The sequence below is a fragment of the Coloeus monedula genome (assembly GCF_965178545.1).
Source record: "Coloeus monedula genome assembly, chromosome: Z".
Taxonomy (NCBI): Eukaryota; Metazoa; Chordata; class Aves; order Passeriformes; family Corvidae; genus Coloeus; species Coloeus monedula.
Window position 1 is genome coordinate 23815467 of NC_138822.1, and position 24711 is coordinate 23840177.

General features: G+C 36.0%; 1 protein-coding gene across 1 annotated transcript in view; it reads left to right on the forward strand.

Annotated features, from left to right (window-relative positions):
* The window catches only part of TMEM161B (transmembrane protein 161B), a 36503-nt gene extending 21207 nt beyond the window's left edge, over positions 1-15296 (forward strand). Inside the window, exons 6-12 of the mRNA XM_082300854.1 lie at positions 1730-1881; positions 2397-2457; positions 4155-4295; positions 7359-7472; positions 8579-8753; positions 10835-10931; positions 11778-15296. Of these exons, the coding sequence (XP_082156980.1) occupies positions 1730-1881; positions 2397-2457; positions 4155-4295; positions 7359-7472; positions 8579-8753; positions 10835-10931; positions 11778-12055 (1018 nt within the window). The 3' untranslated portion in view covers positions 12056-15296. The remainder of the gene's footprint in view (positions 1-1729; positions 1882-2396; positions 2458-4154; positions 4296-7358; positions 7473-8578; positions 8754-10834; positions 10932-11777) is intronic.
* Positions 15297-24711: the final 9415 nt, after the last annotated feature.

Consider the following 24711-nt stretch of genomic DNA (forward strand, 5'->3'; position numbering starts at 1 on the left):
TACTCCGAAATTATTCCTTCAGTAGATCCTGAGTATTAGGTCATGCAGTGGAAAGAAGTGATATGAAGCAAGCCATAATGCTTCCATTTTCTCCAACCCAAAAATAGAAGCAGTGGTGATTGTTTAACTAACAGAGGGTTTCAGTCATGTGTAGTTTACATAATCATTAAGTATTTATTGAGTTCTGAATCTGCACTATAATTGGAATTTATTGTTAGTATGCTTTCTTGTTCCTCACTGAATTTTCCAAGTCCTTCAGGCACAATCTATAGTTGAAGTCATGAAGTATCTAGGGTGTTATAAATCTGATTATAATTTAGGACTGTTGATCACAAACTGTTATTAAGTCCTCTGTATAACTTTAGGGTGTTTTCCATTTGTAATTAATGTTCCTAGCTGTAAAAAGAGCCTTAGTTTAAGCATGTGTTTTTAGAGAAACAAGGCTTTCCAGAGCACAGTCTGTATGATCTGTTACGTACTTCTCTTTGGGATGACGTAAGTCTTCCTTTCAATGTAACAGTTCTTTCTGTAGATTGTGAAGGGATCTGAAGGTGATTACTATGAGATCGGAATTACTAGATGCTGTCCTTAGACCACATTGTGCATATTAGAATCTCTCTGCGTATACAGGAAATTCAGCAATGTGTATGTTAAATGTGTGCTGCTCACTGAAGTGGTTATATGATATTATATTATCAGTTATGATATTGCATAATCATAGTTTCTTGAGAGACTGATAATTGTTCAAATGTTTTACTGAACAGATAGCCAAAAAATGATTTTTTTTTTAAAAAATGAAATAACATAGTTGTATTTGCCCATGGGCAAATACAACTATGTTACTGTGTAGTGGGTGATAAAAGTGTTAGAGATTACACTTGAAATCTTGGTTTTCATTTTTCTCTTGGTTTTTTTTTAATCACATAATGCCTGGAGTGATCTCCAAATACTTCATTTAAATCTGGACTATATATTGCCTACCATTTAAATTATAGCGAGCTGCAGTTCATAGTAGTAAGAGTTGATAGTGTATCATGAAAACTTTATCCTAATCTGTTTCACTTTAGAATTAATTTAGAAATGTGTAAAAAAGTAATACTCAATAAATATTTTTAACACACCCTGATAACAGGGCAGGTTAATGTCTTAAATGTTTGTCTTTGTGGCAGTGGGACTAGATAAAAGGATTTGATATATCATACCAGATCTTAGATGGGTTTTAAGGCTGACTCTTGTTTTTCCAAGGTGAACACAGGATAGATTTTTCCTTCCTAGATAGGCCTCAATGTGCTGTTGTCTTAAGTCTCTTTGATAGCTGAAAGTCTCAAATGTGTGCATAGTTGAAGTGCTTGAGGACATGGCTTAGTGCTGAACTTGTTGGTGTTGAGTTCATGGCTGGGCTTGATATTAAAGGTCTTTTTCAAACAATGTTACTCTATCTGAAAGGAGAGAAATATAAGTTCCGTCTTTTCATGTGTCTTCTTTCTTATTATAAGTAAGCCTAGATCAAAATTCTACTCCAGAGTATTCCTGGCTACCCATTATGTGATTATTATGCTTTAATGTGTTCTGTAATTTAACCTGAAATCGGCTGAACACATATTATCTTCAAAAGAAATAAATGCATACAATAGAACAGCCCTAGTGTAGATAACTGAAATACAAGTTTATCATTCTTGGTTGCAGTTATTTTACAAACTAGATTTTCCTTGACGTTTTTCATGTGTAGTAAGGTACTGTTTTCATTGACTACCCATTATTTCAAAGTTGAGGACGGAGGTGAAAGATCAGTCTGTGTCACCTTTGGTTTTTTCTTCTTTGTGAAAGCAATGGCAATACTCATTGTGACAGAAAACTATCTAGAGTTTGGACTGGAATCAGGTAACTCCTTTTCTTGTTTGAAATGGCTGTAGTGATTGCATGATCTGAAAGAAAATTATTTCCAGTGTTTTTGATAAAATCTGTGTTTAAATGAATGATGTAAGTCGTAAGAAATTCTAAGAAAATTTGCTTTGGAATTAGGATTCTAAATAATATCCTGTATAATTTCCTGGCTTTCTCTTAAGTAGTGTAGTCTTTGCCTAGGTTGTTTGTTTTGTTGATTGTCTTTACCTTCCAGTTATAGGTTAGCCTTTCTTGACTTTCATAGTAAAGTGTAGCTCCCTTACCAGAAAAGAATTTTAAAAGTTAGCTTTTTTCATCTTCCTGAAGGGTCCAAATATTGCAAATGTTGTTAAACAAGTTTTATTGTATTGTAGCTAACTAATTAGCACATGAAAGAGCTCTGCTAGCCATAGGAAAAAATTTTTAAAAGATGACCTGTTGCTCAGTGTTTTGTGTCACAAAAGGGATTCTTCATTTGTACTGTAATAAAATAAATATATGTGTCTCTGCAGGATTCTCGAATTTCTCAGAAAGTGCTATGCAGTTTCTTGAAAAACAAGGTTTGGAATCCCAGTAAGTTTCTGGAAATACACTTGTCTCTTTATATCTGAATTTATAACTGAACCATTTGGATTTTCTTAGCAAGCATTTGTGTTGAATGTTTTGCTTTTGTACAGGGTTATAATCCCTACAATAGTTTAAAGAGATTAATGATAGGAATCTGAAAGTACCAACAAGTAACTGAAGTTGCATTAGTGTTTTCATTTTAATATGGATATATTTTCTGACATTTTGATTGTAGTTCGTAAAATATAGTTCAAAAGTGTAAACACTTTTTTCACAGTATTTCCCTTCAGCAAGGATTATTTTAAATAGATAAATATTTTTTTGTCATTCCTATGGCATGCAAGAGGATGAGTGTGCAAAACCTACATGATAAAGTTTGTGTTAAAATTGGCATTAGGAGTAAATTGTATTGTTCAGTCTTGTTTTCAGGTTGTAACTGTGTTCCTATCATGCAAAAACATCTGCTTGCTACAGGACATCTAAGTTTTTTATGGACTGCTGAAGGAGCATGCCATAGCTTGCGATGTTACATAAATACACAAATACTGTCATAGGCAGCCTTTGTATATTGCAAAATGGATTTCTGTTACAGTTCCTTATACGTGTGTGCTAAAATTTTGGGAGTATTTCATCACTGGAAGCACAACATTGAATTTCTTGCTTGATAGGTCTCAAGTATCATGCAGAAGCCATGGCATATCTTTATTTTTGAGGAACAGAAATTTCCTCAAACTAGATTAGTGTAATTTATGAATAAACTCATGGGAAACTGGTAACTGAATCCCATGTATTTCTTAGCCTTTCTTTAACCTGCTTTCCTAAGCTATTGCAAGTTCACTAACTTCTGTATTCATTTTCATAAGTGTTTGTTTAGTTTTAAACTATTGGAGTGCTTTACCTGCTTTTAGCAGCAACTGAGTTAATGATGGTGTCTCTTGATAGTTTAGGTGACATAGGTTAAGAAAGAATCTGAAACTCATTTTGGATCACTAGATTTGGTTTTGTTCCTCTTTAATCTCTTAGTTATATTTCACTGTAACTATGATGTTTTAGTTGTTTGTTTGAGGGGTTTGGTTTGGTTTTTTCTTTGTGTTATGCAGTGTTTGTTACTTATGTAATTAATTCTGTGATTTGGTTGATCCTGGATATTTTTCCTGTAATTTTTTTTATATCCAGTAGTAATCACTTGGAAGAGACATGTTAATGGCCACACATACATTTCAGATAAATCTGTGAAAAGATGCAGTAATACAGTTTGATAGAGCTTTTTAATGGATGATGGTAGAATAAAATACCCATTTTATCTTTGAGCAGGTAAACTTATGAGGCATGTGTTCCTCTTGAAAACACAATTCATTCTATTTTAGTTATTTCTGTTATATAATTTGTTGTTTATTACAATATAAAATTATTCTATTTTTTCTTCTTCTCTACTAACAAATCAACATCTCACAGGCAGTAAATTAGGTTTTCTGTTTTTCTAGGAAATAAATAGGTGACTTGGTTGGGTTTTGAAAGTATCCTTAAAAAGTTTAATTTCTGATTGGTTTGAGTAATGTTAGTATTCCAGAGGAAGCCTATAGAATACTGTTGGCTTTTTAAATTAAATGTTAGATACTGTTGGGTTGAAAGTAGTCTCTGATACTCCCCACTCCCCCAACTTCCTCCCCAAGAAAATGCTTATTTCCTTTCTTTTCTTTTAGGGGTCCTGTGTCTAAACTAACCTTCAAATTGTTCCTGGCTGTTCTGTGTTCACTTATTGGTGCTTTTTTGACATTCCCTGGCTTGCGACTGGCTCAAATGCATCTGGATGCTCTGAATTTAGCAACAGAAAAAATAACACAGTAAGAGAAAATATATGCAAATAGGTATATGCGACTCAGTCTTAAATCTTTTATGTCTAAAAATAAACAAAGCAAACTATTCCAACAAGAAGGTAGTGACTTAAGACTTCTGTTGCTGCCTGCTTTTCATATCTGGAGCAGATTTGCAACCTGCCACTTTCTGCTCAACCTGTGCTATGCCAGTCTGTTACATTCTTTACCTTGTAATTTAGAGTCCCAATTAAAGGAGCTTTCCTTTCCTCCTGCAAGAGCTCCACCATGAATGTCTCTGTGTCCAGCTCTTTCCCCCATCATGTCTTTCCAGAAGCTAAGATAACCTTCAGGAAATAGAAGTACAACCGCAGACTGTTTTTTTCCACCTACACTTCCAGCTGGGCATTATTCCTTTAATAAATTTAGCATACGATAAAATGTAAAAATGACCCAGAATATTTAATAAGAATCATGTTAATACCAATTTAAAGGAATATTTTCATTTTCAGCCATCTTTTCATTTGATAATAAAATGTTCTGTTCAATTTAACTATTTCTCTTGAGCATTCTCAGGTTGAGGGTGAAATTCCAAGTGGTTTTCAGAGATCTTGACTGTTGATGTTTAATACATGATAATGACAGATTCTGCAGCATAGGGCTGTGTGGGTACTAAGTCTGCTAAATTTCCTAAGACAACCATTATGTTTTCCAATAGAAAAATAATTTTTGTTCAAACTGCATTTTTTTTCTTTCCCTTCAGAATGTTCAGCTTAAAAATTAATCTGTTTGAAGTGAGTCCATCAGTCTTGGTAAATTTATAAGCAAGTACACTTGCACCCAGTGTAGTTGTCCATGTATAGCAGCCAGCTATTGGCTTGTTTTATCTGCTGTTACATTTCTGTCTGTGTGTAGACTGTGACTGAGTCACTTCCTGATCTGTTCTTTTCAGATAAATAAACTGCTTAGTTCTTCTTAGTTATGGTTCTCAATATTTTAAAATTCCTTGTGTCTTTTTTGTATTTCAACATCTTCCTTGATCAATGGACATGACATCCTAGGCAGAAATACAAACTCTGAAACAAAAATCCATTAATCAAGAACTAAAGGGGAATTAATACCCACTAAAGTGTGGTTTTGAAAATTAAAACTTCTCTAGCTTCTTTAGAAGATATTGGAACTGGTTGTTGAAGATAACTTTGTGCAACACTACCAAGTTATTTTCAAAAGTCTACCAATACTTTGACTATTCAAGTGGAACAATGTGAAAATTATATTAAATAGATTAAAAGGTACCAATATAATTAGGTAAAGTCATTATAAAGAGTAATTGTCAAGTGCCAGGTTCTAATAAACCTGAAGAACATAACTTGTCTTTGCTGATGCACATTGATTTGTCAGTGAGTAGATCATTTACTGACTACAGTTCTTTGACAGTGACTAAAGGGGGTTCTTAAATGAGGATGACGTCTCACTGATACAAAGCTTTCTAAGTTGGGTGCTAAAAACAGTGTGTGTCTCTGCAGTCAAATACATACTCTACTTTAAAAAATCAACCAAAACAACTACAAAGAAAAAGCCAAACAAACAAAACACAGAAACAACAAAAACCAAAGAAAAAACCTTAATCAAACCAAAAAGTCCCCAAGCTGTCCAAGTCCCCTAAGCTGTCCAAAAAACATAGCAATCTCCCTTAAAATCCAACAAAAGAACCAAAACTAAACAACCCAAAAAAGCCCAGCACAAAATCTCTTCCTTAATGGAATGGAACATTTAACTTGCAGGGAACACTGACCAAAAAAAGCCCAAAACCTTCAAGGTTAATGATTAAGTACCACTTTGCTAATATGTTCAGAATTATTACTGTGATTCTTTTATGCGTATAGGGAGTAAGTTCACTTTTGGGCAAACAGAATAAAAATCATCTGGTGTCCATTTTGATTTTAAGAACTGGTTTGATTTTTTTTTTTTTCTTTGCCAGTAGTATCCTTCCCTGCATATATTTGGAGTCTTCTTAACAAATTTGTACAATTTTTGTACACATTCCCTCCTTTGCCAGAGTGTGAAAGGGTATTTCAACAGCCTTTCTGCCTGTTCCCAAAAAAAAAAAAAAAAAAAAAAGTGCTTCTAACCACCCTTTGGCACATTCCATTAAATCAGTAGGATCTCTTAAATAAGTAGAAGCTCAGGTAAAAGGCTTTCACAATCTAATGAAATGCTTTGGACTGTTCTTGATGCTGTTGCATTCCCTAGCAATACTTAATAGCTAGCCAGGCTGACTTCTTCATCTGAAACCAAAGATTAAAATTTGTATGTGATGACAATTTCTGTAACATGCAAAGATTTTAATGATTTTAGGAAGCTTGATAGTTTGCAATCTGGAAGTCTTGTGTTCTTTAGAACAACTTTTGATTACATCATTTTTTCTATTGTGTAGAAGTAGTGTAGTGTTTTCTATAGTATAGTGACCCTGATTCTCTTAGTGAGGAAATATTGCACTAACAAAACAACCCAATCCCTTCAACTGTTCTTAATTCATTTTAGTATGAAAAATGATTGGGAAAATGTCTTTAGAAATAGAGAAGAAAATTTAGAAATAAAGAAGGATGTTAATTTCAGGGATAACTCCAAAACTATATCCCCTTTTTAAATTCCACTGTTTTGTACTCAAAGATTACTAAAGAGAACTATATTTATTTTTATTGTGCAGTTTTATGCAGTGCTTTTAAAAGGGAAAAGCCATGCTGGCTTTTTGGATTTTTGGTCTGAGTATCTTTGACTGAATATAAGTACCAAGTTTAATTTAGTCAGGGTTTCTAAATAAAATACTTCATTAAACTGTGAAATCTGACCTCTGACAACTCTTTCTTCTGTTCTTTTTTAAAGCCAAAATCCAGTGTGATTTCACAATATGCAGTATTACTGTTTTGTTGAAATGTAACTGATACCTATAAAATAGGGAAGTAATTTTCTTATTTATCTTTCTCCCAACTATTTTAAAGTTAAGATTTCTCCTTTTGAATCTGTATACACTTTCAACAGTATGGTCATTGTTTTTGTTTACTAACTTCCTTCTTTTTTTTCTTCTTTCAGAACATTGCTACATATAAACTTCTTGGCACCTTTATTTATGGTTCTACTGTGGGTAAAACCAATCACTAAGGACTACATTATGAACCCACCTTTGGGCAAAGAGAGCATTCCTTTGTAAGATTTCCTTTAAAAATTCTTTCTCGAGTATTGAGAACAAAACATTGTCTTAGAGTTGTTTGAAAGTCATTGAACCATGAAAGACTTTTAATAGAATCTGTTGTCAGAGGTATTGTGGAAGGTGCAGCTGAGTTCTAAAGAGCTTCTGTTATTTCAAAAGAATGAGAAATGGTTGCAGAATATTGAGTGTTAAGGTGGTGGTTCCCAAAAAGCTGCTGTCTTCTGACATCTCAGTGGCAGTAATGGGTTGTTCTTTGTAAGGGTGGAATACCTCCTCACTACTAGCTGTTGGAATCTTGTATCCTGCATATTGATGTAGGAAAGGAGCAGTTTCACTGAAAATAGTTGAGATATGTTGGCATGAGAGCTGAACATGAAAGGATGTTTGTCTTAAGATCTACATGCTGATGAAGTGGTATTGAATTGATAGGTAAAATATTTAAAATACAAAAAGGGAAAGAGTTTCCAAGAAGAGTGGTACCTAAATACTGCATAAGAAGCATAGTTGATTGTCATTGTCACAGCTAGTCTTGCTAATTCAAAATAGTCTTGAAAAAGATACGATGGGCTGATACATTTTTTGCTTTCTAGAGGTGAGATAAGCTTCTAGAGTGATCCTGTGACCATTGAGCTATTACATAAAACACAGCAAATATACATATTTTGTATATCTTTTGTTCCTCAGTTTATCTTAAAATGAATGTTGAACTATAACTGGGTTTATCAGGCAACTGAAGTACCCATTTACAGTGTAGTACTGTTTACTGTATAGTCCTCTGTGTCTGAAAACCTGTAATTTATCTGAGCAACCTTGGGCTTTAGTGTTCTTCCTTCATTACGCAGAATTTAAGCATTTAAGAACTGCTCTTGTTTACAGCGAAATGAATACTAATTTGGATCTAAATCTGTAGGGCTTCTGAGAAGAAGTAGGAAAAAGAAGGCAAAAGTAAATGCTACTTGCATGTGAACTTCATAACTGTAGTTTGTGTGTTAACTAGTTTTGACAATTTGCCTCAAGATTACTTTACAGATTATACAAACAAATAACTGTAGCAGTAGGTGGTCTTTGGAAAACAGCATTACCCTTTGTTTATTATCCACAGAATGTCAGAAGATACATTTGATACCATCAGATTGTGGATTATAATCCTGTTATGTGCTTTACGGTTGGCTATGATGCGTCATCATTTACAGGCCTATCTGAATTTAGCCCAGAAAAGTGTGGATCAGATGAAAAAGGAAGCTGGTAGAATAAGTATGGTTGATTTACAGAAAATGGTAAGTATGGTGGCACTGATTTATGTATTTGTAGTAGTTCAACTCTGCAAATTACTTTTTTCCAGTTGGTTGTCTTCTGCAGCAGCAGAGCTCAAATCTGAATGAAGCTTTCTAGACTATATCTCCTATAAAAATAGCACCATTACAGAGAAATTCTGCAAACCAAAATATGGAGAGATGTATCATCTGTGTTATGTGGATGGTTTGTCCTTGGTTATATGGAAGTTGTTAAAAAAGATCCCTTCCAGTGAGTGGTGATCTCTAACTACAACATGGGAAAGAAAAAATTAAATTTAGATAGAAGGGTAAAATATCAACTATGATTTTTAAATTGAGGGAGAATTTATGATAAGGTGGTTATATTTTGGAATAAAACAACAGATGTTTAATGCTGTCAAACCACTTTCAAGTGCACCAGCCTAGTTTAAAAACTGCCTATCTTATTGTGGATAAGGTGACATTTCTTAGGGTTCTTTTTTTTAAAGAAAAGTAGTAAAGCATACCTTGAACAAGTGGAGGAGGTAGAATGGGTGTTGTGTGCTACCTGCAAAATAAGCTTAAATTTCTAGTGTTGTATGATAGGGCTATCTAATGATCCTGCTGAGTTGGGATGTATTGCAGGAGGAATATTGAAGCATGCTGTAAGAAAAAGACTCCTCTTCCAGGATTGTCATTATTAGTTATAGTTACATTAGGTGTCTGAAGGTTATAAGAGAACTGTGCAGTAGTTATTTACAAAGTGGCTAGGAATTTGCTTCAGAAAAAAAGTTAGGAAAAACATGTGGTAGCAACTGGTTAGGGTAGAACTGTGCTGATTGCTGTAAATGCGCTATTTTAGTACTGGGAATTTTATTCCTATCTATGAAACAGTAATGTCTTCTCTTTGTGGCATTTCTTAAATCCATTTCTCCAGTATCTTCATATATTCTCTTTGAGAAGGCCGTAGCCTCTAGGTCTAGTCTTCTATTGTTTTACTAATCATACCTGCTTTACCTTTTTTAGGAACTTCTGCCAGTGTATTCTTTCCTGTCTGTCATTCTACTGATCATTTGTGATTCTAGTGATCATTACTTTTTAATTTATTTTTGTCATATTCCATCAATTTTTTTACAATATTTTTGTCTCCCGCTTTTTCTTCTCTCAGTGTCCACTACTTTTTCTTCTCATGTTAGTTTTTTTGATGCTTGCTTGTTAAGAAGCCCTTCGAGGCTTGAGAAGTATTCCTAAAACTGTCATGTCTGCGTTCATAATTTTTGCCACCCTGCATTCTGTTCTTTTTTAAAAGCCCGGGTAGTTTTATTTCAGTGCTTGCTTGCTGTTGATTTTGTGACTCTTTTCCTTCTTTATTTGATTTAATCTTTTAGGTCAATAGTTTATATAAAATATGTACTGTTACAATCTTGAGAAAAATGGAACAGATGGAGAGCAGGGGGAGGGATATATCTATATGCATTTCAATGAACCATAGCATATAACTGAAATAAAGATCATTTAAATGCTGTTATTGATCTAATGAAAACTCATCTTGTCATTGTTTTTAAAATACAGGTGTTTTTCCAGTGGGAAATCTTAAAAATATCTCGCTTCTGAAAAAGGACTGTAATATCAACCAAACTCTCATTTATTTTTTATGAGGCTTTGGACTGTGACTACTACTTCATTTTAGAAATAGGATTTAGTTTGTAAATAACTGGGAACTTGAAAAATTAAACATATATATTTATTTTTGTTTCTGGTGTATTAAAATTGAATGATGGGATACAATTTGCAGAAGCAAAATTGATGCTCTTTTTTTTTAACAGAATTGATGCTTTTAATTATTTTCTTTCAGCACTTCCTCTCAGATTTGTAAATGTCCTGAAACTAGAATTCATTATGGGGATTTCTTCATTAGTTCTTCTGAAGATGATATGTCACGTGCCAAGAGTTACTAGAAAATTCTTAAAACAGCTTTAATGCATAAGTACTGTGTTTTTTTAATAATAATTTTTAATAAACTATTTGTTTTTTCTAGACATGTTCATAAAGGTCTGCTTTGATCAACCAGGACTCATGAACTTCACTCTCCTTCATTTTTCCAGGTGGCTCGGGTATTCTATTATCTCTGTGTAATTGCACTGCAGTATGTTGCACCATTGGTAATGCTCCTTCACACAACTCTGCTCTTGAAAACACTAGGTAAGCAAAATTGGATCAACAAAAGTTTATTCTGTTCTACACAGGGCTTTTTTATTTTCACCTGACTAAAGAAGAATTCATGGGTACTTGAAAAACACCCTTTAGTTTCCTGTACTTTAAAATGTTCATGTGTGGCTTCTAAGCAGTTTTTTCTGTTGCTCCTTTTGATATTTTTCAATTCCATGCTAATTTGTTTGATTTATTTCTGAGAAATTGTGTAATGCAACCAATTAAGTTGTTTACTTCTGTTGAAATATTTGTCTTTTTAGGAGTATTTGAGAAGTGAACTGTATAAACATGATTGATTTAACTTCCTTAGCATCTCATGAAGGAATTTTTTTCATTTTTTTGCCTTTAGTAGGCTTTTAGAATGGGACTTGTGAGATACGGGGTTCATATAGTTAGTGGGAGATCTGAAGTCGCTCTGGTTTGGGGTTTTTTTCTTTCTTTCTTGTGAGAGATATCTTTCATAACCTGCCATGCAGCTGTGTCATTCTCTTTGCAAAAAGGCAATGGATAGAGATAGGCTTTAGCCCTGCCCTGAAGTAGACATCTCCATTTGGTGAGATGAATCATACCCAGGATGTACAGGGGTCTCAAGGCAGCTATATCATATGTAGATGTTAGGATGTCAAAATACAAGATGAATGCTACCCTAGTAGGTTGCTGGTATGACCAGAAAGTCCTGCAGATGAATATAGTTTGTATTTACTAAGTTATAAAAACTTAACATTTTTGTGTATGTATTAAAAATATATTGAAGATATATCCCATCTGTAAAGTGATTGAATTAACAGAACTTGTATTTAATTCTACAAAAATCTGTTACTTGTTTCTTTTTAACAGGTAATTATTCTTGGGGCATCTACTCAGAATTGAATTCTGACACTCCAGTAGAAAAGAGTCTGCTTCCCAGTTCTGTTTATTCTGAGTCTCCACCTGCTGATGGAAAGATGAAAGTAACTGTAGTCCAAATAACAATGGCTCTGGGAAGCCTAAAGAATATTTTCACTCCTCTCCTGTTCCGGGGACTCCTGTCTTTCCTCACCTGGTGGATTGCTGCTTGCCTTTTTTCTACAAGCCTTTTTGGGCTCTTCTATCACCAGTACCTGACTGTGGCATGAACAAGTCAATTGACAAAGCAAGTGTGAGGTCAAATTCTAGATACAAACCCAGGTACCCAAGAGGAGATGAAGAGAAAGGAAAGCTATATATGTGAAGAGAAAACATATCATAATTATTTTTAAACACTTCCTTGGTGTTCTCAGGGTAAATAATCTTAAAATGCTTAAAATTGCAACTGGGTTTGTTATTTTTGTTACCCAAATGGTAGGTAATTAATTGAATTATTGTATTGGGACTGACTGACATTATTGTGTTGTAGATGGTGGTAAGCATGCTGAAAAGATGCGACCTCTGAGTATCTTGGTTTCCATAAACAGCAAGCCAAACTCAAAAATTTGTTTTAAGCATCAACAGTTATTGACTGAACTGCATTCAAAGGGTACTGGACATAGTGACCGTGGCTGCCTATGGATTAAGTCTTGAAACTGAGCCATACAGTGCAAGGAGAGAGAGGGGATTTAAAAAAAAAATTCTGTTGGATAGCTGTTGATCACTTTTCTCCTTGGAAAATGAAAAAATCCAACAGGAAAAAAGAGATACTGTATATTACAGTAAGGAAAGTTGTATAAAATATAAATTTAACAGGAGTAGATGTATGTACCTGACAGGTATTGCTGCTTACATATTTTGCAGGAGTGCTTGTGCAGTAAGAAGAGAGTTATAACAAATATATTGTTTCAGTCCCTGCAGTCATTTTGAAGTAATGGCCATCTGTATTGGTGCTAGTATTGATCCACAGATTCCATCTGGATCTTTTAAAGTTCTTCTTTTAAGGTAGTGGATAAATTCCATTGAATTCACAAAAGAATAGAAAATAATTAATGACACCAGTCAAACATTTCAAAACAAAACAGTTTAATCCTGCTGATTGACACTGTATGTATATGTGTAATGTACATATAAATATATATTATATATTAGATATATAATATATATGAAGGTATGAAATATGGAATCTTTATTTTAAATTACTGAATGTGTCTTACAGGGCTGTGGGAGAAAGATGTATGTGTATCTAGTGATTTCAAGGTCCCCTTTTGAAATGAAACTTAAATTTTTCTTTTCTTTTTTTGGAGTTCAGTTGAAAGGGCTATTTGGTTTTTCTGCCTCTTTAGAGGTACTTAGCTATACTAAAGAACTTACACTGTCTTGAAAGAAAAGATCTACTTAAACTGTTAATCTTAAAATTTCTGCTCTGTCAAATCATCATCTTTTGCCACTGTAATCTGTGCTAACTTGACCATATAATGATAATTAATATATCTTGGCTTCAGAAATAGATTTTCTGTACAATAAAGCAGCTATATAGTATGAAAAAGAGCAAAGTACTAGCTTTACAATTTTTGCTTAGCTAGAGAGATAGATTCCAATCAAAAAATTGTTTTTTCAGATGTTTTGTGTATTTGCAAAACAGGAATGGGGATTTATATGCAGTAGCTTTTTTAAACAGTTAATATTACACTTTGCAAATGTCAGTGGATTTTTTAATTAATACTAGCTGGTTTTATGTTACTGTTCTTTTTCTCTTGAATTTGTGTACAGCTTTGGCATATAATAAGCATTTATAAATGGAAAAGCTTAACTAAATATTTAATATGTAGCAAACCTACCGTATGGGAAAACAAACTGAATGAATGCAGAAAATCAAGATTTTGAAGCTGGTGATAAACTATCTTACTGTGTTGAAAGCCTTTTAAGTTATTTATTAGTTTATTAAGTTGCATTTATTGATATTGGGAAAAGATTTGTGTACACCAGCCTAGTACCTACTGCATGCATTTGGGATGTCTGAGAACACCTTGCATGATGCTACTGGTTTCAGTGTGACTGGGGCTGCAAGCTTTGTTGTTTTCACTTTTTGTAACTAACAGGGACAAAGGCTTAACTGTGAATTGGCCTAAAGGTTAATATTTGACCTCATAGTTTTCAAATCACAAAGCATTCCTAGGAGGCATCTTTCAGATGAATAACAGAATGACAAAATATGACAGGTCCAACAATACTGGAGCCATTCTTGTATTAGTTCTAGGTATGTCATTACTACAAGATACGTCATTACTAGTAGAATTAATATGGCCAGCTTTTAGGTTAGAGTTAGGTGTTCAATGCTAATCTTCTGTTCAGTAAAATGAAATGATGCAAAACAGTTTGGTTCTGATAGTGAACTTGCCTGTTGAAGCTTACTATATAGAAGATGTAACCTGTTGTTGCAATCTGAAGGAGTGAATTTTGGATATTTGAGAATACTTCAAAACAATGTTAAACAGCAGTTTCTGTTGACACAGTTATTCTGATAGCCCCTAAGCAAAAGTGGTCTGTAGTTATATAATAATGCATTCAGCAAAGGTCATAACTGGATCATGTAGCTGAACTTCACAGAGCTTTTCCTAAGAGCTGGTGCTGCCTTACTATTCAGACATCACACTGATCACAGTGAAAAATAGGCATCTGGTGTTACAAACATGAAAATCAGTGCTTGTAGCCATTGTGCTGTTCCACTGTTCTACAGACCATTGTTCTGCAGAACTGAATGGTTGACCTTTTGGTCAGCAGTCTGATCTGAGTGGGAGATGGTCTTTCTTTGGATCCATTTAATCCTGACATGAGTCCAGAAGGCTTATGAAAAACTAAATATGGCAATAAAAGCCTTTGAAATGTGAGGTGACAGTGAAACCAGAGGGACCATATTGCTAAGATTGTGAGCAGTGCTTCCTACAAGTATGTGATACGCTCAAAAATGTCTTGTAAAGTAGCAACCCTGATAATCTTGACTTCCATGTATGTTGTGTAAGGTTCAAAGGAGTATCTGCTTACTTCTTTAGTAAGTTCCTTTGAAACAGCAGCTGGTAAATGCTTTTTTTGTTTCTTTGTTTCATGGAGACCTTTATCAACACCTGGCAATGGGAAAGCATCTTGCAGAAATGGAAGAGAAAGTAAAACATGACTGAAAAGGTTGGTGGGCATTATTCAGGATTCTGAAACATTTTGTCTTGCTTTTTGTCCACTACTTAATTAAAAATTTTTAGAATGGTTTGGGTTGGAATGGATCTGAAATGGATCACTTTCCAGAAGACCAGGTTGCTCCAAGCCCTGTCAAACACAGCTTTGAACGCTTCCAGAGATGGGCAGCCACAGCTTCTCCAGGTAACCTTATCCAGTGCCTCACCATTTGCACAGGCAAGAGTCTCCACCTAACACCTAATCTAAATCTCCCTTCTTTTAGTTTAAAACTATTTCCCCTTGTCCTGTCACTCTCTGCCTGTGCAAAAAGTCATTCTCCCTCTTTTTTATAAGCCCCCTTTAAGTACTGGAAGGCCGCAGTGGGGTCTCCCTTAGTTTCTGAGAGATTGTAGAAGGAAAGGTTCCTTTGGCAAAGAACCCATCTTTGTTTTTCTTTTCAAATTCGGATCTCCCTTCCTCTCTTAGTGACATGACTTCTTTCTTCAACTTCTGTAGATGATCTACAGTGCTTTCCCTATGTTCCCTCTCAGATCTGACTAGGCTAAATTAGTCCAAGATTGTATTTGGACTTCTGTTTAGTTTAAATTTACCTATTTCTGAAGGATAAGTTCCTTTAAATAGTTCAAATAACTTTGAGCTCCAGCTGAAACATGAAAAAACTTGTTAACAATTGTTTAAACTCTACACTTACATTAAATAGGTCCCTTGAGAAAAAGGGTTAGGATGGTGATAAACCCAAGTCTTCCAGCAAGTTCAGGGAGGTCCAAACATAACACTTGGGCTATTTCTGAGCTAAGAGAAGTTGATTAAGAAAAGGAGAATAGATTATAGAAAGCCTATTCTTACAGGTGATTATTCTCAGGCCATGCTTGTCCTCTTTTATTCCTTCTCAGGCTATAGGTTATGCCAGTTGTTGAGGTTTTGTTAGCTGCTCAGTTCTTTTCTCTTCCAGAATTCACTTGCATAAGGATCAACAGATTGAACAGTAGCATCAGTACAAGACAACATCCTTGTACAGAAGATACTTACAGAAAATTAATTTCTGTTGCAGTTGTTCTTCTCATTTGGGTCACAAGTACTGCAAGGTGTCTAAACTGAGATACATTCTTCCCTGGATTGTAAAGTCGAATTTGTCTAAGAACAAAAATGCTACCAAGACATCAACGCAACAATTAGGCAGCATTACCTCACTCTGTGCAGTAGTTAACAAGTACAGAAATTTCAGCTAACTTCAAAGGAACAATTCAAAGTGCTGTACTTCACTACAGTTACTACAGCTAAGTGGTAATAGGGATATTGGATATCACATAGAAGTTTGAACACATCTGATCTTAAAGCTGTTGGAAGGCTCTCCAAGGTAAAAGGCCTTATGTCTCTTTATTCTCAAATATCTGTGCTTTCCACAGAGTAATTTTGATCAGTTTTTAAATACTACACTTCGTGCTTTTTCATATGGCACAATTTGCACGTGTATTTGTTCAACACAACCCTTCCCCACCCAGACTTAACCCCACAGTTAATTTTGTCACTAGAAAGTTACTAGATAGTTTTAATTAAGGTTTAAGAATTAAGTGCCCAGAGAAAATGAAGACACTGAACAAGAATGAGGCCAAACAAAATTGTGTGTTCTCTTGGAGAAATATGTTACAGCTGAGCAAAATCTTAATGGAGGAAGACAACAGCAGGTTACTTGTATCCTAAATCAAATATTAAATGTGAATCTTTACCATTATGAGTAAGACTGTTATTTTTAGCATCTGCAGCCTAAATCCCAAATGGTAAATCAAGAGCAATATTTTAACCTCACTGATATCTACTCTAAAGAGCATCTAGGCAACAAGCTTAGAAGCCAAATACCTGATCTCACTAAGCAGGCTGATGCAGATTGGTCTGTCTATGCTTCAGAGTGATTTTTTGCGACTCCTTCTTTAGGAAGGCCTGCCGTGCTTTGTGACCTGTGCAGCACAAGCAGTGAAGTGGATGGCTTGTCTCATTTGCACTCCTTAGTACTAGACTGAAAGGTCTTCCTCCTCTAAGTGAGATCATGAAGCCAACATATCATTTCCAGGCTGCTTTCACTGACATCTGTATATGCTGCACTTAACTTTTTCCAGTCTCTCACTGTGGACTATCAGAAGAGTAATATCACACTGGATGTTGTTTTGCATGCCAGTGTATATGTATTTTGATACCTTTGATTTCAAAGGCATTTTTAATGGAAACTATTTTTAATGCTAATACCATGGATCATATTTTCATTTTTTAAATTAATATCAGTGCCTGCAACTAGAAGTCAAAAACTTCTACAATTTTTTTTTTTAAGTTTGATGTCCAGACTGAAGTGTTAGCAGGTATGTAGTTTTATATCAAAGTGCAAAATCCACCTGTAAATACCAAATTTTTTCCATGTGATTACGTGTCAGTCAAGAACCCTTAAAATTTGTACTTGCAGCATTTTTTCTCAACAACATACAATCCATGCAACTCTGCTATCTATAAAATACACATTTCAGAAGAGCTTTGAATAGCTTTTTACAAACCTGTTACCTGTAGGTCATTACTGTTCTGTTGTGCTGCAACAAATTTTTTAAAACCTGGCTTAAAATTCTTGCACTTAAAGCCAACCTTATTCTCTCTTCCTCTGTTCATAGTAACTCTGCCTCCCATACAGGTTCTAAGCTTCCAGAGTGCGTATTCACAGTATTTTTGATAAAAACTTAGGATAAAGAAAAAGCATCAAAAATTGTATTTCATAACTACAGTTCATACATATCATGATGTGCCAACTGTTTTTATTTTTCCTGTCTTTGGTCTTTCCTTTGTTCCATTGGAAACAGCATGTAAGGTTTTCTAGGAGGAATACACATGGAAAAATATTCTGTAATAGAAGTTACAGAAAGCTGTCTAATGTTTCAGTCTTCCCATTTATGTGAGCAAATATTAATGCAAAGAAGCTATTAAATAATTTCAGCCTAAAATTTCTCATAAGGTAAACTTGTTACAAATTGCATAGGGAACATCTTCCAAGTTGTAAATATTTTACTTTAAATCTTTTACTTGTCTCTTTGTTGCTGGGAATGCACAAATTCAGTGTTGTTGTTCAGTTAATAGTCTTTTTTTTTTCTTTTCTTAAAGTGAAAAGCACATAATACTTTCCATTCTAGAACAAACCTAAGACAAGAAGACCTGCCTCCCTTCATTTAAGTATTTGCCAAATGGGAAAGACTTTGATGTTATATATGTAAATTTTAGCTTCCTCTTATTGCTGCAATACTGTTAAAATACGATTTTTATACCTACAGCTTTACAAGTACTAAGATTGTCATGCTTCACAGTGAGGATGGTGCCAAATGGTGTTTGTGTTATATTGATCTGGTGTTGCATTACCTGCTGTTTAAAAACAAATTGCTTCCTATGCTTTTAGAGGTTCAGCAGGATCTGTGATCAGAAGAGCATAACACATGTTGAAAAAGCTCTGGTTTAGGGTGGGTTTTTTTGGTTGTTTTGGGGTTTTTTTTTTAGTGGAGTGGATAATATTTAGGTACAACTAATAAACAACCTCCACTAATATTGCATTATTTTTATACACTGTAAAGTGCCTAATCATGGGTGATTCTGGTAGCCCTTGGAATGGGGTTTGCTATGAAATTATTTTTTTCATACAGTTTTTGGCTTATGTCCATGTGTGGTTTTGTGTTGTTAACATATTGGAGACAAGATTTTGAAGAAATCTTTTCCGTTCCTTGTACTTAATGGTAATCTAACAACTTTGCCCATATCTGACTGGTAATTGAATGCCCCTAATTTAAATTAACACCCCTCTGCTACCTGCCACCTCTGCATTGTTTTCTTTATGACTGATGGCAAGGATTTACAAGCTTTGGAAAGGGTTGACTTACAAAGTTTTGTAGTGACACCTGGGGTGTTAATTATACCCCAGTTGTCCAGGCATATGGGTGACTTCAGCCAGGTAAGTTGTTCAGCTTGGGCTCAGAAGGCTACACTGAAGTTCACTGAATCTTTATGGATTTGGAGCACAAAGAGTACCAAATGTGATATGGCTGACTGACACCAAGCTCCAAAAAGTTACGCCTTGTAATTTTGTAGAATTCTGTTAGGGTATTTAACAGTGAAACCATCCTTACTTTAAAACTCCTTCTCCACCTTCAGGAATGCAAGAGCTGAAGGCAGAACCTGCCTGGTTCAGCAGGGAAGTTAGAAAGTGAGGAAACAGCAAGCCCCTGCTCCTGAATTAATTAATTATACATTCTTCATGTGAAGTGCTTCTAAGTTGAGCTAGTGTTCCTGATTCAAATCTACCAAAGGAAGCCTTCTTCTGAAGAAGGCTTGTCACAGCATGTTGAGCTTTTAGCTCTAAAAAGTGGGTGTAGAAATCTGTACTCTATATAGTACACTATTTGGAAACCTGGTACAGTAAGCTTGCTAAATATTTCCTTCACTATTTGTAAGAATTTACATTACATTTTTTACTGTACAGCATTTAGGAAGCTGGTTTTGCCTTGCTCAGGCAGCGTTTTATACTAATGTAAAAATAATAAGAATTGGTTTGTTGCCTAAATGCCTAAATTTCTTTAACAACAGTAAATTTCACAAAATTGAAGCAAGGTTATGCTTTCTTATTACCTGTACATTTTTTGAAATGTTACAGTTTAACTCTGCTTTTATAATGCACACCTTATTAAAATGAAATTTATATCTGTTAGTTGCTCATTAGTTTGCACACAGCAAATCTAAGAGAAACTGTGATATCTGCTGTTTACCAAGTGGCCCCATCAACTTGCCTGCCTTTGTAAAGTGTTAATCCATGTTGGACATATAATGTCTACTGCAGTAGACATTGTACTCTGCATGCCTTACATTTGTGCACTGTGAAGGATAGACCATTTTACGGTACTTCAGGTTTAAAAAAAACCTTCCATTATTTTATATAGTATTTCCCATATCCAAAATAGGACAATTTCTAAAGCCAAAGATCAATAAATGTTCGTTGTCTACCAGTGTGATTTTTTTCTCCTACTTTTTATGATATATGCTGCTTTTTATCAACTTGCAGAATCTCCCAAGAGCATGTAATAACCAGGCTTCTTAGCAGTTTTTCTACTAGTCTAAGTTGTTTACTTCTTTTAGAAATAATTGAGTAGACCACTTAGTCCCGCCTTCTTTGGGGTGCAGCAAAAAAAATAATTTTTGAATATAAATGCAGGTAGTGTCTTACTCATGTGAACAGCAGTTTAACCACAACGAACCATTTAGAGATTTCTTATGAATGTTTTCATTTTTGTGTGTTTCACTATTTAAATTTTTGTACCATTTCTGGAGAAAGATTGGCTGTACAACATAGTAAGTGGAGGAAATTCTAAGTTTCCCAGTACACTCAAAGGATTTGTCACCCTTCTTGACTGTCACCCTTCCTGATAGGAAATCACTTAGAAAGGGGTTGTGTTTGCTTCTTATGAAAAGAAATGTGTTTAAAAGCATTACATGGTCTCTCCTATTTGTTTCATCCTAGCAGCACTAAGAAGTATACTTAATAACATCTTGTAACCATCTTGAATTTGATTTTTGGAATATCAGATTTGGTTACGCCTGCATTTTCTTTTCATGTGTGCAACAAATGCAGGTGATTGATGCCAAAATTGCTCCTATAGTTCCACAGCTGTAAAAATAAAAATCCTTGAGAGAACATCTTTCTTTAACCTAAACCCAAAGTGGTACCAAAGAGCCATTCAGCAATAGCCATCAATTGTGTTGCAGAGGCAAAGTGTGCCATGGTGCTAAGAAGAGCCAGTCTTGACATTTTGGGTGAAGATTTGAAAGTCTACAAGGCATTTGAGCTGTGGGACCCCCTCCTGAAAGTGTAACAAAGGTGAGTTTGAAGTGATGGTTAAGAGGAAGGAAATTATAGTGGGAGATCTGCTTATGTCTCAGAAGGCAGCTTAGCCTTCTGCTTTCTTCATGCAGCCTGAAACTTCAGCCTGCCTTTAGAATCCACAATCCCTGGGACTTTGCAGTAGCATAGTTTGGCCCAAAATACAGTGAAAGCCTTTGCAGTATGCTGCTGGAATGAAAGCAAGCCTTGGATTTCAAGGGTCGTATGAAGTCTTGCTTTTGAATTTGCCAGCTCCACACTGTGTAATTCAAATGACTTAAAAGGTCTTCAGTTGACCTCTGCTGTCACGTGCAAACATGCATGATTCAGTGCAGCTCCATAGCAGATTATGTGCAGTAGGAGAGGAAAGCCTGGACGTAGCCTCCAGCCAAGAGGGCAAGCATCTGGTACCTCTCCTGTGCTGTCTGACTGTAGGACTGAGAAAATGTTTAAGATGTTGCTGGTTTGATTTCAATTTTATGACAAATTTTCAAAGAACGTGCAACACAGTTATTGTTGCTTGCCTCCTTAATAGGCTGTTACCTCGTGGACCATGAAATGCAGAGACTGGAAAATCACTCTTTTGGAGAAATATTCATGTTCTGTCGACATCCATATTAAAAAAGAGAAAGGGGTTTTTTTTATACTTCAGAGTTGAGATTAGTGTTTTGCTTTCCAGGGGATGCAGCGCTGATGAGTCTGAGGGAAGGTCAGCTTTTCAGTTCATGAAACGGGAACCGCTCTATGATTTGTCTCTCTTTAAAGCAGACGGGAAAATAATCTTTCTCTCTGAATTACAAGCTTTACAAGCTACTTTCAGTGGTTCTGGATAACGAACCCCTGTCACGTTCCTCTCACCTGTCAAATTTCAAAGCAGCTTTTCAACAAGTATAAAATTAGTATGATTTCCTGAAACTGTCATTTCTATAGATATATAATGTGTAGAATTTGTGCATTGTCAGAAACTAAAAGAATCCAGGGTCTTAGTTGGAGTTGGCTTGGTCTTCAAGCATCAGCGATGTCCATTTGCTTCGCATTCATTTGTGTTCTATTGTGAATAGGACAAACCTCCCAAGTTTTAGTCATATAATCTGTTTTCTTCTTTGAGTGAACACATGTTTTGGTATCAGCCTGACAAGAAAAGTAAAATATAAAGATCTTCAGATATTTTCTTTTCCAGATTTTCATTTACTCTTTCTTCATGGAGTGGGATTAAGCTGTTGCTGTCATTTCACAGACAGCATGAGCTCACAGAACTGGGAAAGGGGACATTAGGGGAGACATCAGCTGAGTTGTGTATTGAGGAATTTGGGCTGCAGTTTACAAAATGAAAGGTACAGAAAGCAGTTGTTCTGGACAGGGATTTTTTTTTCCTCGGGAAGGTACAATGTGGTTACCTGTCTTTTCAGTGCACACTGCTAGACTCCATCTGGGATATGAGGAATGAGTGCCATGTTAAAAAGCAAAGGGGCAAGCTGGAGATGATATTGTGTAGTGCAGAACAAGCAGGACTAATGCCATAAAACTGCAGGGTGAGATGGTATGTGTTGTTTTTCATGTGAAAACCTGGAAAAGCTGTAGGGCACCAGGGGACCAACAACTAAACCACTATTCAATCAATTTTTCTTATTAGAATTGGAATTTTGGAACTTTTGGATTGGCACAGCTGTGGCTGGTTTGCCACATGAAAGGCACAAATCTAATTTCTTCAACACAGACTATGCATAGTCATTTTTCTATATATTGCATTGGTTTTAATGCTTTCAAAAAGTTTTAGTGGTAAAATACTTTAAAACTTTGCTGACATCTAGTAAAAAGGTAATGTAAATTTGAAAACAAATATGAAGGTAATAAAAATACTTTGTTCTGTCTAAAGACAATGATATATTAAAAGGTAGACTTTGTGAAAATTCATTTTCTAAATGCAGCTGAATTGAACTCCATTGGCACAGTTTTTAGCTGAGGAGTGTTGTTCTCAGTGCAGCAACCTCCAAAGGTATCAGCTGTGTTGTCCCATGGACACAGTGGGCCAGCCAGCACAGGCACATACTTACCATTTCTCTTTGCATCCCATACCCTTGTCATCCTCCCCCATGTAGAAGGACACCAGGCACAAATGCTCCTACGTGAATCTGTAATTCACAGATTTACAAAACTATTACTCACTCTGTGTATACTCATTCAGAATAGTATTGTATTCCTGGTCTTTTCATGCCACCCCTGATGCTACCCCCCAAGATAATAGCCTCCCAAGTGCTAATTAGGCAGCCTTATTAATGCATATCACAATTAACTTTACCTGTTCTTTTGCAACAACTTTGCAGCTCTGGTTCTTACCTGGATATTTGATAATTCTCAGCTCCTTTTAGTAAGTACTAGGCAAGACAATTGTTTCCCTTTTTTTGTATGTATGTGTGTCTTAATTTTTATCAAATGTAGTACTTAGCACTTCGTTGTGTTTCTTTTTTAAAAAATACTAATTTCAGACCATTTCTCCAATGCATCAAAGTTACTTCAAATTAATTTTAACTTGGGTCCATTAGATTGCCTTGTTTTCTACAGAAACGTACTAGCATCTTACAGTCATAGAATAGTTTGGGCGAAAATGGACCTTTAGGGGTCATCTAGTCCAGCCCCCAAGATTTTAAGAAAAATACTGAAATGTGTTACCATCACAGAATTGCATGCACATGTTTATTATACATGTGTTTACATATATGTCTTTTTATATATAAACACAAACCCCATGGTTGTTGGGGTCTCCCCCCCTGCCATGGAGCCCTGGGAGATGGGCCATGGGGGGGAGACACGGGGTTTCCCTGCCCCTGGTCAGTCTCATTCCCCATTGGTTGGTTTGTGTTCCCCGGTGTGGCCAAGGACCCAGGCGTCCCATGACTGCGGAGTTCCTGAGCTGAGCCCCAGCCATGCGGCTGGAGAAATAAACATCTCTGAAACATCTACCACGAATCTGTCCATATATACTTCGTTTCCACGGGACTCCTGGTTTGAAATATGCTTGTTGCAGTAATCCCCACTGCAACAAACTGGTGGAGGAATGCGGGCAGGACACCGATCCCTGAGGAAGATTCATTAGTAAAATAACCACTCTAGACCTCTCTTCTCATCTTGGTTTGGATATTCTCTCTGGACTATGGAAGAATCGTGGGAAATGGGGCTCTCTGAGCCACAGAAAAAAGCGTATCTAGAAGTAAAAGGAATCCTTGAACAACAAAACAAAAAAGTAATGCAACCGGGAGATCTAGAACATTTCTTCATCTGGCTTTTCCAAAGGTTCTCCTATATTTCTTGAGACTTACTTTTTGATATCGAACCTCCTGTATCTTGTGAGGGGTGTTTCTGGGACAAGATCTGGGATAAAGTATGGGATCAAAGAGAAGCTTTCCGTGCATACCTTATAATCAGGGAAGCCCTTGAGGAGCATTTGTATGGTCCCATTACCCCTAAAGCAGAAGATCATACTTATCCCGTGGCCGAGGCCGCGCGGCTGCCATCCCGGGAGCACATGACTGCAGCCGTACCAGAGGAGGTGCCTGCGCTGGATGCGCCCGGCCCCCTCGGGAACGCGCTCCTTATCGCGGACCCCATCCCTGTCTCGGGGTCCCCAGCCACGCGACCGCGAGTGAGGGAGCGATGCCGCAGGCGCCGCGGGTGTCGTGGGTCACGAGCAGCCAGGAACGGGGCATCGGCGTGGCAGCCCGCTCTGAGCACACGGCTCGGAGAGCCCTGCGGAGGGAGAAGCAGTGGTTTCCACAGCGACACAAGAAGCCGCGCAGCGCAGCGCCG